Source organism: Mustelus asterias, chromosome 12 (genome assembly GCF_964213995.1).
Source record: "Mustelus asterias chromosome 12, sMusAst1.hap1.1, whole genome shotgun sequence".
Classification (NCBI taxonomy): domain Eukaryota; kingdom Metazoa; phylum Chordata; class Chondrichthyes; order Carcharhiniformes; family Triakidae; genus Mustelus; species Mustelus asterias.
Genome location: NC_135812.1, coordinates 101,787,729 through 101,802,516, shown reverse-complemented (window position 1 = coordinate 101,802,516; position 14,788 = coordinate 101,787,729). Strand labels below are relative to the sequence as shown.

At 49.8% G+C, this 14,788-nt stretch overlaps 1 protein-coding gene across 2 annotated transcripts in view; it reads right to left on the bottom strand.

The window, feature by feature from the left end:
* The window catches only part of slc26a11 (solute carrier family 26 member 11), a 41,177-nt gene that overhangs the window by 6,050 nt on the left and 20,339 nt on the right, over window positions 1-14,788 (bottom strand). For both annotated transcript variants that reach the window (XM_078225726.1, XM_078225727.1), the window contains exons 7-14: window positions 13,534-13,709; window positions 12,313-12,385; window positions 10,435-10,485; window positions 8,840-8,900; window positions 8,120-8,175; window positions 7,857-7,997; window positions 6,787-6,914; window positions 4,247-4,346 (exon numbers count right to left, since the gene is read on the bottom strand). In XM_078225726.1, coding sequence (XP_078081852.1) covers window positions 4,247-4,346; window positions 6,787-6,914; window positions 7,857-7,997; window positions 8,120-8,175; window positions 8,840-8,900; window positions 10,435-10,485; window positions 12,313-12,385; window positions 13,534-13,709 — 786 coding nt within the window. The remainder of the gene's footprint in view (window positions 1-4,246; window positions 4,347-6,786; window positions 6,915-7,856; window positions 7,998-8,119; window positions 8,176-8,839; window positions 8,901-10,434; window positions 10,486-12,312; window positions 12,386-13,533; window positions 13,710-14,788) is intronic.

Here is a 14,788-nt window from a genome sequence, read left to right as displayed (position 1 = left end):
AAAGAACGAAATGCTCTGTATCGGAACGCACGCAGCATACGTAACAAAACAGATGAACTGATAGAAATGAGTATGCATGATCTGATAGCCGTGACAGAGACATGGCTGCAGGGTGACAAAGACTCAGATCTCAACGTTGTTGTGAAGTTGAGTTTGTAAAGATATAAAAGAATTGTAAAAAAATGTTGGAGGGAAAGAAATCAGTGCGTGGCCCCTTTAAAAGCTGTTTTTGAGTTTGATGCTAAAATGCAGAGTACACTCAGACTCCAGGTTATAACATTTGTTTCAAAAGGACCAAGCATCAGGGTTGACTTGGTAGCAGACGTTTGCATTCTGCCAGCCTATCGGCTTAAAAAGGACCGTCAACTATTAAGAGCCTATCAGACTTAAAATTGACAGTGTTGACAGCATCAAACCAACCCTGGTGTTAAGAAAATTGCAAAGTCATCGGAGATATGTGGGCCAGTGGCACAATGGATAATGCATCTGACTGCGGATCAGAAGATTCCAGGTCCGACTCCTGGCTGGTTCGATGTAAATTTCTCAATCGTAATTCACAAACTCCCTGTTACTTCCGAGGAAAGCTATCTTTTGGAGGCACGGTGGCACAGTGGTTAGCGCTGCTGCCTCACAGCGCCAGGGACATGAGTTCAATTCCCGGCTTGGGTCACTGTCTGTGTAGAGTTTGCACGTTCTCCCCATGTCTGTGTGGGTTTCCTCCGGGTGCTCCAGTTTCCTCCCACAGTCCAATGATGTGCAGATTAGGTGGATTGGCCATGCTAAATTGCCTCTTAGTGTCAGGGGGTACTAGCTGGGGAAAAGGCATATGGTTACGGGGATAGGGCCTGGGTGGGATTGTGGTCGGTGCAGACTCGTTGGGCCATCTGCACTGTAGGATTCTATTATTCTAAGCTATAAAGGCCCAAGCAACAGCCTTTTCTGAGAGAACATCTCCAGAGGCCAGAGCAACCAATCAAGAAGTCAGCATTCATCTCTAGAGCAGCTCTCCACCCCCGCCAGTTTACATCTCAAGAGAATTATCCAGCTATTGAACAGAGGGATACCGAGTCAGAAAGACCTTACGGACAGTGGACAACTACAGAAGGACTCCAAAAGCTTCCGAATTCCATCAAGCCTGGTTATATAATTTTTGTGTGTGTGACTAAAATTCCAGTATTACTGTTTTGGTAATGAATGTTCCTTGTATTATTTGAACAGCATTTCAGTCGAACCCAAAGCTTAATTAACCTGTTACTTGTTTAAAGTTCCTGGTTATTTAAAGAAAATACCTTGCTAATTATTCACTTTACATTATTATTAACTTTATATTAACAGGCCTTTATATTAATGAACCTCCCACGTTAATTAAGAGCATATAACATCTTCTCAAATAACTGTAGCAGATTACAACGCGAGGTAAAGGGGATTAACCTCTGTGTAGGAACAATGTTCAAAAGACACATGACACAGGAAGCTGGGAAAAAGTGAAGGGATAGCTCTGTTAATTAAGGATGACATTGGTACAATAGGGAGATAACATAGTAATCGCACTGTAGAATGGGGAATACAGGAAGAAATAACGGGGGCTTGTGAGAAATAAAGATTAACAAATCATGGGTGATTTTAATCTGCATATAGATTAGACGAATCACATTGGCAAGGTTAGTCTGGGTAATGAGTTCATAAAGAGTGTTTTGGGGACAGTTTCTTGGAGCAGCATGTCCCACCAGCAACCAGAGCGCAGGCTAAATGAGATCTGGTAATGGGAGACAGGATTAATGAATGAACTGACGGTGAAGGCACCCTCTGGGTTGCAGTGATCATAACATGGTTGAATTTACCATTCGGTTTGAGGGAGAGGGGTACAATTCTAAGACTAATGTTTTAAACTGAAATAAGTGGAGTGGGGGCCTAATCAGATCCACCCTTATCGAGTAGCATAGCAGGCTCAAGGGGCAGAGTGGCCTACTCCTCCTCCTGGTGCTCCGGTTTCCTCCCACAGTCCAAATGACGTGCTGGTTAGGTGAATTGGCCGTGCTAAATTCTCCCTCAGTGTACCCGAACAGGTGTCGGAGTGTGGCGACTAGGGGATTTTCACAGTAACTTCATTGCAGTGTTAATGTAAGCCTACTTGTGACACCAATAAAATAATAATAATACTTCTGCTCCTAATTCATACGTAAAGCCTCTTACTGGATTTCTCCCTCTCTATTTCCAAGTCAGCATGCAGTTCTGTGGAACCCAGTTGTTCTCATGCAATGAGTGTCATGGGCTATTTGACTGCAGCAGCATCACTCAGCCGTTCTTTAAAAGAAAAATGGCTAGTTCCAGCACACGTTGTGTCTCCGGCTGCAATTCAGCACCAACCAGGCTTGGCTTGGAGTTCTTCCTGGAGAACACTGGTGATCCACAAAGGCTAGAAGAGTGTCCTGGATGTCAAACCTTGGATTTCTTCCTCAGCAACTAGTTCAGCGCGAGGGAACCCTAACTCGAGGCAAAGCCAAAGAAATAGGAAACCAAAAAGCCATTTGCCAACTTATGTGGATCCTACATCAACACCCCTCCCACTTGATATCGGAGTCTGGTATTACATCGCATTCTTTGTGGGAGTTATTCCCATTCATCTTGTTAGTTACATCCTAACAGAGCAAAGGATTAGCAAAGAGAGGTGTAGAACACACATCTGGAAGGTTTTCGCAGAGGCCAACATTGGACAACTAATCTGTACACAGGTTTGTGACCTTTTATTTAATTCATATGGGGCGTTACTGGCCAGGCCAGTATTTATTACCCATCCCTAATGGCCCTTGAGAAGGTGGTGGTGGCCTTTGTGAACCGCTAAAGTGGTGTAGGTACATCCACAGTGCTGTTAGGGAGTGCCAAGATTCTGACCCAGCGACTGCAAAGGAACGGCGATATATTTCCAAGTCGGGATGGTGGGTAGCTGGGAGGGAAACTTGCAGGTGGTGGTGTTCCCATGTATCTGCTGCCCTGGTCCTTCCAGATGGTAGCAGTCATGAGTTTGGAAGGTGCTTTGGTGAGATGTTGCGGTGCATCTTGTAGATGGCACACACGGCTGCCACTGTGCGTAGGTGGAGGGGGGGAATGTTTTAAGTGATGGATGAAGTATTGATCAAGCAAACCATGTGAGCGATAAAAGGAAAAATAGAGGCTGAGAGATCTGGGAATGTTTTGTTCAGTCTGAGGGTAAAGCAATGCAGGAGAGATGCAAAGATTCTAAACAATCTAATTATTAACTGCCGTAACCAGAGCAGCAGCCCAAAGATGTGCGGGTTAGGTGCATTGGCCATGCTAAATTGCTCATAGTGTCTTGGGGTGTGTAGGTTAAAGGGATTAGCGGGGTAAACGTGGGGGGGATAGGGCCTGGGGTGGGATTGTCGTCGAGCACAGGCTCGATGGGCCGAATGGTAGCCTCCTGCACTGTACGGTTTCTATGGTTACGAGGGAAAAAGTGAGCAGGGAATTTAGGAGGGGAGGGAGATACTGACTCGCCAGGGAAGCAGAGATTTATCGGTTTAATATCAGCAATTTCAACAAGTAGCTGGAGGGTGTTTCAGAGGAAAGCAGAAACAGAGAGTTATCAGAGAATGTTCGGATAGTTGGGGCTGTCCGATCGGTCAGTGATGTCCTGTTCTATTTCTGTATCTCCGCTGCCACCGAAATGCGGGATGAAACTCCGATTACTGAATGCAGTGGGACCACTGAACCCCCGGGAACTGGCAGAACGAAAGCTGGTTTCTCGCTGGAGTAATTGGAGTTTAGAAGGATGAGGGGGGTGTCTTATTGAAACTTACAGGATACTGCGAGGCCTGGATAGAGTGGACATGGAGAGGATGTTTCTACTAGTAGGAAAAACTAGGACCAGAGGGCACAACCTCAGGCTAAAGCGACGCTCCTTTAAAACAGAGATGAGGAGGAATTTCTTCAGCCAGAGGGTGGTGAATGTGTGGAACTCTTTGCCGCAGAAGGCTGTGGAGGCCGGGTCATTGAGTGTCTTTAAGACCGAGATAAATAGGTTCTTGATTAATAAGGGGATCAGGGGGTTATGGGGAAAAGGCAGGAGAATGGGGACGAGGAAAATATCAGCCATGATTGAATGGCGGAGCAGACTCGATGGGCCGAGTGGCCTAATTCTGCTCCTATGTCTTATGGTTCAATCCCAGCCTGCACCAAGAAGGCAGAGCAGCGGCGAGATTAGTCCAGGATCAATGATGTCTCCACTTACCCTCTAACACTCGCTGGTACAGCTGGTCACAAACATGTTCGACAGCAGGGAAATTCAGACCACTCTGTAACTGCACGATAACTGTACCGTAATTGGCAATCTGAGGGACAAAGGAGAGGGGTTTAGGATTCCACTGTCTTCAGCTCCCCCACAGGTCATTAATCTCCACAGGTACACCACGTAAAGGGTTCAGCGATGCAGGTACCAAATGATTTATGTACTTGCTGATTGATCAGTTGTGTCTTGGCTTTCCTATGCAGCTGAGAGTGTGTTCAGTTAATAAACAATTTTGCAACCCTTCTCAGATTACAATGCTGCTCTGTTGGAAAGACAGGGTATACTACCCCTAGATTGCTGCTGTAAGATTATCAGGTTACTAACCAGAATAATATCAGTTAAAATCTAGCATTAGGGCGGCACGGAGGCACAGTGGTTAGCACTGCTGCCTCACAGCAGGGACCCGAGTTCGAGTCCTGGCTTGGGTCTGCACGTTCTCCCCGTGTCTGCGTGGGTTTCCTCCAGGTGCTCCGGTTTCCTCCCACAGTCCAAAGATGTGCAGATTAGGCATACTGGCCATGCTAAATTGCCCCTTAGTGTCCCAAGATGTGTAGGTTAGGGGGAATTAGCGGGGTAAGTATGTGGGTTTACAGGGATAGGATGGGGGCGAGCCAGGTGGGTTGCTCTGATGGAGAGTCAGTGCAGGCATGATGGGCCAAATGGCCTCCTTCTGAACTGCAGGGATTCTATGATTCTAAGATTATTAGAAACCAATGTCTAACCCTGTTTTCTACTACACAGATTTCATAGCTGCCCTTTTTTGGAGAATAGAACCATAAGGAAACATAGACAAAGGACGCAGTATAGAGAGAAATGCTGACCAAGGAGGGCTCAAACTCCCAGTAAAAAAATGGACAAAAGCTGTGGCAAAACCACCCATGAGAGAATGGAATGCAAACACATCTTTCCCGACCAGCTAAGGAAGCACGTCGTGCAAAAAGGATCGGGATACCACAACACCAGTAATAGGAGCAGACCATTCAGCCCATCAAGCCTATTCCACCATTCATTAGGATCATGGGTTTAATTCCATTTTCCCCACCCGTTCCCCACATCCCTCAATCTCAGCTCAAAATTCAGGCTAACCCTTACGTACAAGTGCAAAGGTTGGCAACATGTGCAGGAACTATTCCTGGTTGGTCAAGGGAAGTGTCCTCACAAAAGGGGCTGAAGCTGGCTGGGGTGGGGAAGTGGGCGTGTGGTTAATTGGATAACAGCCAGAATTAAGAACACCCCAGAGGTGATCTTACCAAAGAAATCCTAAGTGCCGAACGAGTGTGAAAACGGGAGAGAGTCACGGCCATTTTCTCAGCGAGAGAAAAATTCAAATCTTATGCCACTTGTAGAAAAAAAAGGCAAAGTGTGATTTGCACCAGTAGGGAGAGTGGGCGGAGTCTATTCATGCTGGGAAGCCGGCTGCTGGCTGCTACAGGGTGGCATTGCACAAGCGTAAGATCTCCCAGTGCACTGTGTAAAGTATACAGTTAGTGCATTGGGAATCTGACATTCCCCAACCCCCCTGATCTTACCCCCATCCCCAAATCACCCCAAGCAGCCAATCACTGCTCCCGGCTCGATCCCCCACCCCAGCCAATTGCTGCCCCTACTTACCAACCCCCTGCACCCCCCCACCCCCAAGCCAGCCGATCACCGCCCTGGCGATCCCCGATGGCAGAGTGTGCAGCTCCCCACGCACAGCCTCCCCTTCAGGCACACCCCCCACAAGGCCTCACCCCCCTCCAGTGGCGGTATCATCACAAAAGACACAAACTCGGTTTTTCACCCTCTCTCGCGATCCTTCCGGCTCGCCACGCTAATCCACCGCGTGGCAAGCTGGTAAGACCAACCCCCAAAGTTTCCCTTCTTCACAGCAGAGAGTAAGACCATCAAGAGATCAGAACAAAACAAGACATAAGTACAGAGAGAGAAAGAGGGAAAGAGAAAGTGCGCGAGGGCTTGACACAGGAGTATATTCCCGGGTAAATTGTAAATCACCGCCCTAGTTTGTTGACAGAGTTTACCCAAGCACTTAATGGACAAATCTTCAAGAACGTCGATTCCCAACAAAGAAGTTTTGCTGCCAAATCTGTTCCTGCCTTAAAAGGGGTACAAAGACTCCCAAAACCTTACGTGACTCACAAAACCTTGTGATTCATTGGTGTAAAGGGGGGTTCTCTCTCCCTATCCCTGGGGCATTACGATTCCACCTCTGGGACAGGCTGTCCCCTCCACGCATTATGAGCCCAAATCGAAGGCCGGTTGTTGCCCCAAGGTGGGGGGAAGGCAAAGGTGCTGTCCTCAAGCCCATTGCTCACGTTAGGGGGTCACTGGATATTGGTCTACCCTGGGACACCCTCTCCAACGTCCATTGATAAACTCAGGCACAGGGAAAGCAAATTGAAGGATGTCCCTTAGTGCGAGCACACTGTACCAGACTAACACACTTTTACAGTGGGATTTAGACTACTGACAAAAACAATTACCTTAATCTCAGGTCTGGCGATGTTAAAAAACAGGATTATCCCAGATAAAGCAATTCCAGCCAGAATTCCATATTGGATTTCCCAAAAACAACCCAGGAATGATGTTAGGAACGGCAGCAAGTCCAGCTCTGGGGAAAATAAGCAAACAAAGGATAAGGAGTTATTGCCACACTGCAGAACTGAACGCGTAGGGAAAGGTTAAAGCGAGGGAAGAGGGCCACCGCACATTTCAGCATCACGAGGACCACCTACTGACACTCAGCTGTGGCTTCAGGGAGAAGCTGGTCACACACAGAGACTTTGCATTTATATAGCGCCTTTCAGGATGAACCAAAGCACTTTACAGCCAATGAAGTACAATTAAAGTGTCCTCCTACAATTGTAATGTGGGAAATGTGGCAGCCAATAGTGCACAGCAAGCTGCCACAAACAGCAACGTGACAGTGGCGAGATAGTCTGTGTTTGTGATGTTCATTGGGGGATGAATATTGGGTCAGTAACCGGGCAGACTTTTCCTGCTCACATCAGGGTATCTTTTACCGACACCCGAGGGGGGCAGACAGAGGCGGTCCCGCTGACAGTGCAGCACCCCCTCAGCTCAACCCCTTGATGGTGCAACGCCCCCTCAGTGCTGGCCCACCAACAGCGCAGCGGCAGCACTGAAGTATCAGCCTAGATTAGGCACTCGGGTGTCTGGAGTGGGGTTCGAATTCCTGACACCTTGACTCCGAGGTGGAGTCCGGTTAGGGGGATTAGCCATACCAAGTTGCCACTTAGTGTCCCGACATGTGTCAGTTAGGTGGATTAGCCATGGGAAGTGTGTGGGGCTACGGGGATCGGGCGGGAGACAGGGCTTGGGTGCCATACTCTGTCAGAGAGTCAGTGCAGACTCGATGGGCCGAATGGCCTCTCCTGCATAGTCGGGATTCTATGATTCTGGAACCATGGCCGAGGGCCTGGTTCTCGGCCTCCGAGCAGAGACTGACAAAGCAGTTTGTCGACACGGCAGGAGAATCCAAAGTCAGGCCCACAGCGACAGGGGGACGGGATGGGGTGCGACTGGAACCTACTTTTCACCCTCCACAGCGTAGCGACAATCCTCAGGTCGAAGACGCTGGAGACGGCGCAGATGATCACCGCTGCCAGGGCCGCTTTGGGGATGTAGAAGAAGAGAGGCGTGAGGAAAGCCAGCGACAACAACACGACAACTCCTGGGGAGAGAAATCAGAGTGTGCAGCGTCAGAGGAATCAAAGGAGAAATCAGCTGATGGGGGGAGTGGGGGGGCTGCCACAGGAGAACGGAGCTCCCATTAACTTTACACAACAGACTCACCAGTCACTATTCCGCCAGCAGGGCTGCACACACCAGTTTGAGAATTCACTGCCGTCCTAGACAGAGAGTTCAGAAAAATAGTTACAGCAGAAAGCACACCGAGTGGAGCGGAGCAGTCGGGCCGAATGGCCTAATTCTGGCCCACCGATGGGCTGAATGGCCCAATTCTGCTTCTATATTGTATGGACCATCAGCTGTGACACAGACTCCTAACGCAGGGTCAGTGTAGGGCAGCTTAACTCAGTCGGCGCGTCACACACCATTCCAAGCCCGAGGTCTTTGTTAAGGGAATGGCTGAAAAGCTCGTTCTCCCCACACAGCTCTCTCGCCACTCTCACCCCCTCCTCCCCAGTCAGTGATACCCTCCTCTGCCATCTCAGTGCCCTCCCCCCATCTCCCCACTACCGCACCCACCCCCCATGTTCCTTTTCTGTGCCAGTTTAGCCACCTGCCACTGTTATCCACTTTGGGATGGAGGCGAAAGGAGATTAGTCTGATGATGGGTGATTGACAGTTCTACTATGATGGTACCTGGAGTGTGAAATCTCTCAATTCTGGGCCAACAAACCTCCTTGCCCTTTTCCTCCATTTCCCCCACCTCCTCAATTCACCACCCCAACGACCCACCCACTCTCCCCCCCCCCCCCCCACCCACTCTTCCCCTTCCCCCCCCGCCCCTCCACACCAAATCCCACTCACCCATCTCCACCTGCGACTTACCTCCCAAAACTCCCAGTCACTGGGTAGGATGAAAGGAAAGAGCCCAGAATGTTCGAACTGCCTGAAACCCAAAACAAGACAGGGTCAGCACAGCGGGGCCCACCCACGGGTCAGCACAGTGGGGCCCACCCACGGGTCAGCACAGTGGGGCCCACCCACGGGTCAGCACAGCGGGGCCCAGCCACGGGTCAGCACAGCGGGGCCCACCCACGGGTCAGCACAGCGGGGCCCACCCACGGGTCAGCACAGCGGGGCCCACCCACGGGTCAGCACAGCGGGGCCCACCCACGGGTCAGCACAGCGGGGCCCACCCACGGGTCAGCACAGCGGGGCCCACCCACGGGTCAGCACAGCGGGGCCCACCCACGGGTCAGCACAGCGGGGCCCACCCACGGGTCAGCACAGCGGGGCCCAGCCACGGGTCAGCACAGCGGGGCCCAGCCACGGGTCAGCACAATGGGGCCCAGCCACGGGTCAGCACAGTGGGGCCCAGCCACGGGTCAGCACAGTGGGGCCCAGCCACGGGTCAGCACAGTGGGGCCCAGCCACGGGTCAGCACAGTGGGGCCCAGCGCAGGAGGGGACAATACAGGAGGGGACAATACAGGAGGGACACATGCACAAGGCTCAATAGGCTGGAATAAACCCTGGTACCCCCAATATAAGGCAGCAATGGAAGCCAGTTCAGTCTCACTGTTTTCAATTCCTGCCCCAGAAGGTCCATTTGTTTTTCTTGGAGACAAGATGCATTTTTGGGATTTCCTGTCTGTGTTCATTCCGTGAGGATTGGGCTGGTGCTTACCGGATTGGGGGGATTTCATAGAAACATAAAATCCTGATGGGACTGGACAGACTAGAGGCAGGAAGAATGTTCCTGATGTTGGGGAAGTCCAGAACTAGGGGTCACAGTTTAAGAATAAAGGGGTGAACCATTCAGGACTGAGATGAGGAAAAACTTCTTCACTCAGAGTTGTGAACCTGTGGAATTCTCTACCACAGAAAGCTGTTGGGACCGGTTCATTAGATATGTTCAGGAGGGAGCTGGATTTGACCCTTGTGGCTAAAGGAATCAAGAGGTATGAAGAGAAAGTGGGAATGGGATACTGAAATGCATGATCAGTCATGATCATGTGGAATGGTGGTGGGGCCGAATGGCCTACTCCTGTGCCTATGAATTTAGAATCTACTCTGAAACCAGCCGGTTCCACAGTGGCACAGTGGTTAGCACTGTTGCCTCACAGCACCAGGGACCCTGCTTCGATTCTCGGCCCACTGCCTGTGCGGAGTCAGCACGTTCTCCCCGTGTCCGCGTGGGTTTCCTCCGGGTGCTCCGGTTTCCTCCCACAGTCCGAAAGACATGCCGGTTAGGTGCATTGGCCGTGCTAAATTTTCCCTCAGTGTACCCGAACAGGTGCCGGAGTGTGGCGACTGGGGAATTTTCACAGTAACTTTATTGCAGTGTTAATGCAAGCCTACTTGTGACACTAAAAAAAAAACTTAAAATCTTAAACAGGAGCCTGTAAACAAACACACACCGTCTCCCTCTAAACCCCTTTATCAGTTGTACGACAACACTGACATAACACCCGCTCTTACCTATTGCGATGAGTTCCTGATTCGGGTCAATTCTGTAATTGTTCTGACTGGCTGTAAAACACAAAATCCAGCAAAGTGATACCAAAACCCCCTGGGTGTGAACTACCTCCAATGATTCATTGGAGTGGCAGATACAACCCCAATCCTCCCGAGTTAGTGAGGCAGGGGCTTGGGGGGGGGGGGCGGTGGTTTCCCATCCCGCTCGCCACGGGAATCGTAGCAGGCAGGGGAGGATCATGTAACAGTCCGTTGGCCGCGGGCAGGATTTTCCAGTTCTGGGACGAGCGCGGCCAGAACATCCTGCCCCAGGTGTCTCGATCTTGGTCGGCCAGTGTCATGGTAGTGGTGTTAGGGTTTTGGCAGGGGTGGAGCTGCTTCAGCCCTCGACAAGCGCTGCAGGTCACTGACCCCGACACTGAACCTTGCGTCACGACAACATTCACATACAGAATGTTCACTGATACCACAACCAGTCTGGGTGAAATGACATGAACATTGCCAGTGTCTGATAGCAACGTGGTGGCTTTGGGTACTGCACCTCAGGGAGGTCACACTGGCTTCTAAAGGGGATACAACACAGTTGTAAAACCTTAGTTGTATTTCTTTTTGAATATAGATGATCGAGGTGTGTAAAAACAATTCTAGTATTTGATAAGGACAGAGAGAAATTATTTCTTCCGGTCTAACAAGGGCGCAGTGAAGGGGCACCCCGGAGTAGTGTGTCTTTTTCGAATGAAGGATATACTCATCATTGAGGGAGAGCAGCAGAGGTTCAGCAGACTGAGCCTTGGGATGGCGGGACTCTTACAAGAGGATAGATTGAAGAGATTGGGCCTGTATTCTCTCGAGTTTAGAAATTTGAGATGATCTCATTGAAAGAATCAAAATTCTTCCAGGGGCTTGACCAGGTAGACGTGGATAGGATGTTTCCCCTGGCTGGGGATTCAAGGACCAGGAGAGACTGTCTCAGAATAAGAGACAAACCATTTAGGACTGAGATGTAGAGGAATGTCTTCACTCGGAGGGTGGAATTCTCTACCCCAGAGGCCTGTAGAGGCTTAGTCACAGAGTATGTTCAAAGCAGCGATCGATAGATTCTGGATATTAAAGGACAGCACGGTGGCACAGTGGTTGGCACTGCTACCTCACAGCGCCAGGGACCCAGGTTCAATTTCCACCTCGGGTCACTGTCTGTGTGGAGTTTGCACATTCTCCCAGTGTCTGCGTGGGTTTCCTCCAGGTGCTCTGGTTTCCTCCCACAATCCAAAGATGTGCGGGTTAGGTGGATTGTCCATGCTAAATTGACCCTAGTATCAGGGGGAATTAGCAGGGTAAATGTGTGGGGTTACAGGAATAGGGCCTGGGTGGGATTGTGGCCAGTACAGACTCGATGGGTCAAATGGCCTCTTTCTGTACTGTAGGGATTCTATGATTCTATAAAGGTAAAGTGATATGGGGATAGAGTGGGGAAAATGGCGGAGATGATCAGCCACGATCTAGAGCAGCAGAGCGAACTAAAGGGGCCGAATAGCCAACTCCTATAGTCTTAGAGCTAGTCCATTAAGGGGCAATGAAAGGAAGCACATTGTCACAAAGGGTAGTATAAACCTGGAACTCATTCACTCAAAGGCCGTGGGGGTCAGTTGGAGCTTTTAAGACTGAGATTGATAGATTTTGCTGGGTTAAAATTGGATGAGGCGCAGTAATAAGCAAGGGGAGTTGAGGTATGGGTCAGCCATGGTACAATGGAGGGATGTGAGGGGCTGAATGGCCTCTTCCCATTGTTACCCAGCCCTGCTCCGTGTGGTGGGACAGGCTGTGCATGATCAAGCCGGGCTGCCCGTGGCTGTACAAAGGTCACTTGTGCCAATGACTCACCAAAAGCTTTGGCTATCGCAATACTTTCCAGAAATCCAACCAATGGCACCACGGCTAATCCCGCTCCAAAGTTCTAGAAAGATCAAAAAGCGTTTGATAAACATCGGGACCAGTGTAACAGTTTAATTTTAATTTTGGGGTGGCACGGCAGCACACTGGTTCGCACTGCTGCCTCACAGCGCCAGGGACCCGGGTTCAATTCCCGCCTCGGGTCACTGTCTGTGTGGAATTTGCACGTTCTCCCCGTGTCTGCGTGGGTTTCCTCCAGGTGCTCCGTTTCCTCCCACACTCCAAAGATGTGCGGTTAGGTGGAATGGCCATGCTAAATTGCCCCTTAGTGACAGGGGGATTAGCTAGGGTAAATGCATGGGTTTGTGGGGATAGGGCCTGGGTGGGATTGTGGTCGGTGCAGACTCGATGGGCCAAATGGCCTCCTTCTGCACCGTAAATTCTACGATGCAATCGCTGACGATCACACTGTTATACTCTAGAAACCAGTTAGTCCTGGGACCAATCATTGCCCAGTCTAATATTTATTTACAGAGTGAAGCATTACAATCAGCTGGATGAATGTAGATTACATACTGGATTTTGGGTATAAGATCTGTTATATATTGTGCAGTATTTAGAACCAAACCACAGTCAATTTAATTGTTTGCTAGTACGTAGCTGGAAAGAATTCAAACCAGACAGGTTGACTTTGGTTGGTCAAGGAATTGGCCTGAGAAATGAACTGCAGAATGGCTGGCAACTTGATTGGCTTGAATTTAAACAAAGTTTAGCAGTTAACTGTCAGTCACCAGTCAACTGGAGCATTCTTCATGGCAATGCCTCTAGCAATCCAAGTCCACTTGCCAGCCAATCGACACTCTCCTCTCATGAAGTACAAATTGTTGTTCCCTTTACATTTGGAATTCTTGTGACTCAAATCCAAGCTTTGACTTTTTAAGCGATAGTCAATTGAATCATAGAATCCATACGGTGCAGGAGGCCACCATTCGGCCCATCGGGTCTGCACCGGCCACATTCCCATCCAGGCCCTATCCCCATGGCCCCATGCATTTACCCTAGCTGGTCCCCCTGACACTACAGGGCAATTTAACATGGCCAATCCATCTAAGCCGCACATCTTTGGACTGTGGGAGGAAACCGGAGCACCCGGAGGAATACCAGGATCATGTTCGATTTCACCCTGGACTGCCTTAGATGATCGACCCTTACCTGAAGCATCTCAGTGAAGCAGACGGTCCCGTTGGATACCGAATCGGAAAAGGCCGGCAGCTGGAAGGGCGGGAGACCCTGAGCCGTTTTCCCGGTCAGAGTGAACACATGCTGATCTTGACTTTCAAAGCAATAGGCGACGAGGCTGGTGGCGACCACCACCACGGCATTCCGAGCTGCAGAGGAAGCAAAATCATTACAACTAAACGGGACAAACAGGATCAAAGGTTATGGGGAGAAAGCAGGATTAGGCTATTGAGTTGGATGATCAGCCACGATCATAATGAATGGCGGAGCAGGCTCGAAGGGCTGAATGGCCTCCTCCTATCTTCTATGTTTCTAAACCCCAACACGTCCTTAAATACAAAAGAGAACTCCATATCAATTCATTTGCCTTCCTCCCTCTGGGGCTTTTTGGTTACTCACCAAACTATTCTGTTCCAGTCAGTGACGAAACTCCGTTTCATTCTTCCTCCACTTTTATTCTTGCTTGAACATGACCTACAAACGTTACCTCTGCTTTCTCAGGTCACACACCCCACCTTGCTCAACATCACAGCTGATGGGGGAACCCTGTGTGGTTCTTTCACATGTCCACACAAGACAGGGATCGCAAACTAATCACACACCCAGACACAACCTTTCCTCAATTCACGTGTCCCTGCCCTCCCCGCCCTACTTACACTTCTCCCTCCCCTTGTACAAAATAAAACTTTTCCTGAAAACATCACAGAAGTTTTATTCAATAATAAAACTAGAAACGCCAGGCCAGGGTCGCACGTCACCACCAGTGGGATTTTAATGCTAGTTCAGGATGACTTTGGGAAGGGGAGTGTGCGTACGGGCAAGGACACATAAGTGAGGGATTCCTGACCATGTTGATCAGTTATGGGCAATCTAGACTAGTGAGTGGGCTGCATGAGGGGCCCCCCCCCATCTCAGTGGGCCGCAAGATTGAAACCGGGTTCTTGCTGTGGCTCTGGAGTCACATGTAGAGTAGGGCAGACCAGAGCAAGGACGACAGATTTTTTTTAAAAATCCATTCGTGGGACATGGGCGTCGCTGGCTGGCCAGCGTTTGTTGCCCATCCCCAGTTGCCCTTGTTCAGAGAGCAGTTGAGAGTCAACCACATTGCTGTGGCTCTGGAGTCACATGTAGGCCAGACCGGGTAAGGACGGCAGATTTCCTTCCCTAAAAGGATATGAGTGAACCAGATGGGTTTTTACAACAATTGACAATGGTTTTATAGTCAGTG